Source organism: Dioscorea cayenensis, chromosome 17 (genome assembly GCF_009730915.1).
Source record: "Dioscorea cayenensis subsp. rotundata cultivar TDr96_F1 chromosome 17, TDr96_F1_v2_PseudoChromosome.rev07_lg8_w22 25.fasta, whole genome shotgun sequence".
Lineage (NCBI taxonomy): Eukaryota > Viridiplantae > Streptophyta > Magnoliopsida > Dioscoreales > Dioscoreaceae > Dioscorea > Dioscorea cayenensis.
Window position 1 is genome coordinate 4,188,569 of NC_052487.1, and position 2,310 is coordinate 4,190,878.

Below are 2,310 nucleotides of genomic sequence, written 5' to 3' on the forward strand. Positions count from 1 at the left end.
TTTGCACTTAATAATATAAATTTTTATTATACGATATTTTTTTAAAGTTAAAAACAATAAGAGGTGAATTTTTTTATTGAATTTTTTTAAAATATGAGAAATACAAATAAAAAAATTATTGTTATTATTTAACCATCCATCTCACGAGCAAAATATTATCATTTTTAGTTTTTTTATTTTGTTTTGCATACCATTTAAATACAAAAATAATTGATAATATATTTATTTTTTTATTCGTTAATTTATTTACAAAAGATACCAAATTATCTTCTACTTTTTTTATCATCTAAAAGGGAAAAAGTTAATTAATCAATCAACTAACTAATTAATTTAAAATTGATCATAATTAATATAAAATATTTATTTTAAGAAGAACTAAAAAAATCTAACTCTAAACTTTACCCAAAGTAAAAAAATATAAATATTTATTAGGTTTATCTCATATTAGTGTACTTTTCGCGTTTGGTAAAAACTTAAATCCCTCACGTGCCACACAACACGCATAGCATCACCACAACACAAGTGAAAACAACACATGAACTTCCACGTGTCACACAACACGTTGACTTTTTAAACTTTGACAACAAATAAGTCAAAGGGTAACCCAAAACCCAAGAAGATGGTTTCCAAGGGATCCAATGCTCCCCCACCATTCCCTCTATAAATCTCCAACCCACCAAACTCATCCCCTCTCTCTCTCTCTCTCTCTCTCTCTTTCTTTCCACAAGCAAAAAGTCAGCGCCACTCTCAACGGCTAGATCTCATCACATCACAAATCCCAAGACACAATCACCACCATCCCCATGTCCTCCGGCGACGACGACTGGGGTCTCGACGCTCGTCGTCCGAAGCTGCACCACCACCACCACCACCACCACCACCTCGTTTCCCATCAAACAACCACCATCACCTCCACCTCGTTTCCCATCTCCTCTTCCCTGTTTCCCCTCCTCATCAGGAAACGTCCACCATTCTCCAATATGAACTCCAAGACCTCTGCAACCCCTTCTTCTCCAAACTCCAACCCCTCCAAAACCCAAAACCATCATCTCTCAAACCCTCCCTCGCTCAAAGAGAAGGTACTTAATAAATCAAAATCATTATTTTTTTATTTTTATTTTTTTGTTCTCTCATAATTTTTATTATATATATATATATATATATATATATATATATATATATATATATATATATATATATATCTGCAGAAAAACCAACAAAAAAAGGTGGTTTGCCATGTCCCTGCTGATGGTTTAGGCTCTGATATTTGGGCTTGGAGAAAATATGGCCAAAAACCCATCAAAGGATCTCCATATCCAAGGTATATATATATATATATATCACCTTTTTCTTTATATTTATTTATTTATTTATATATTTTTAAGGTGTTTTTGAAACTCTAATGGAGAGGTTGGTTTGATAAAACAGAGGGTATTATAGATGTAGTAGTTCAAAGGGATGCATGGCAAGAAAGCAAGTGGAGAGAAGTAGAGGAGATCCGGGAGTGCTGGTTGTTACTTACACGGCGGAGCACAACCACCCTGCGCCGACTCACCGGAACTCTCTCGCCGGAAGTACACGTTCTAAGGTGTCTAACATGACCGGAGTAGCGCCGGAGAGTCAACAGACTAGTCCACTGTCTTCTCCTACTACTCCTTTGACTGTTAACATGGAAGAGGAGGAGGAAGAGGAGCTTGTGGTTGAGGATATGGAGGTTGTTGGAGATGATGAGCTTCTGTTTTTGGGGGTGGATGAAGAGAGATGATGGCCGCCGCCGCCGGCGGTGGCGCCGGAGAGGAAGAGATGAGAGAAAGAGAGGTGGAGGAAGGAGAGTTAATCTGGTCCGTTGACTTCTTTTCTTATCAAAGAAATCTCCACCGTTCGTTTTTTTGTTTTTTTAATTAGATTAAAAGAAAAAAATATAGAGAAAAAAATTAAAAAGTTAAAGTTATCTCTATATCTCTGTGAGTGTCTGGATGAGAAAGGCTGTAATTTTGTGAAGTTTATTGCTTTTGGGATTCTCTTTAGTTTGTCTTATACTTGAAAAAGCTTTGTGATATGTTCTCTCTCTCTTTTTTTTTAGTATTTCTTTTATTTATTTTTTTAGTGTTTTTTTTCTTTTCTTTTAAAAGGGCTGAGATTGACATTTGTGCACATGGTCAACGTTGATGGGTAGCAAGACTAAGCCAAATAAATAAATAAATAAATAAATGAATAAATAAATAAAGAAGAGATGGTGGTGGCGATCTTTTTTTGGTATTGTGTTGTCCCTTTGTTTTTATTTATTAATTTATAAATTTATTTTTTTGT

At 34.8% G+C, this 2,310-nt stretch overlaps 1 protein-coding gene across 1 annotated transcript; it reads left to right on the top strand.

The window, feature by feature from the left end:
- Window positions 1–664: 664 nt before the first annotated feature.
- On the top strand, window positions 665–1,935 carry LOC120281033 (probable WRKY transcription factor 27; the record flags this gene model as incomplete). The annotated part of the gene is made up of 3 exons (XM_039287979.1): window positions 665–1,079; window positions 1,207–1,321; window positions 1,429–1,935. Coding segments are annotated over 3 exons (867 nt in total), but the record flags the coding sequence as incomplete, so codon positions are not given.
- Between the last annotated feature and the right edge of the window lie 375 nt (window positions 1,936–2,310).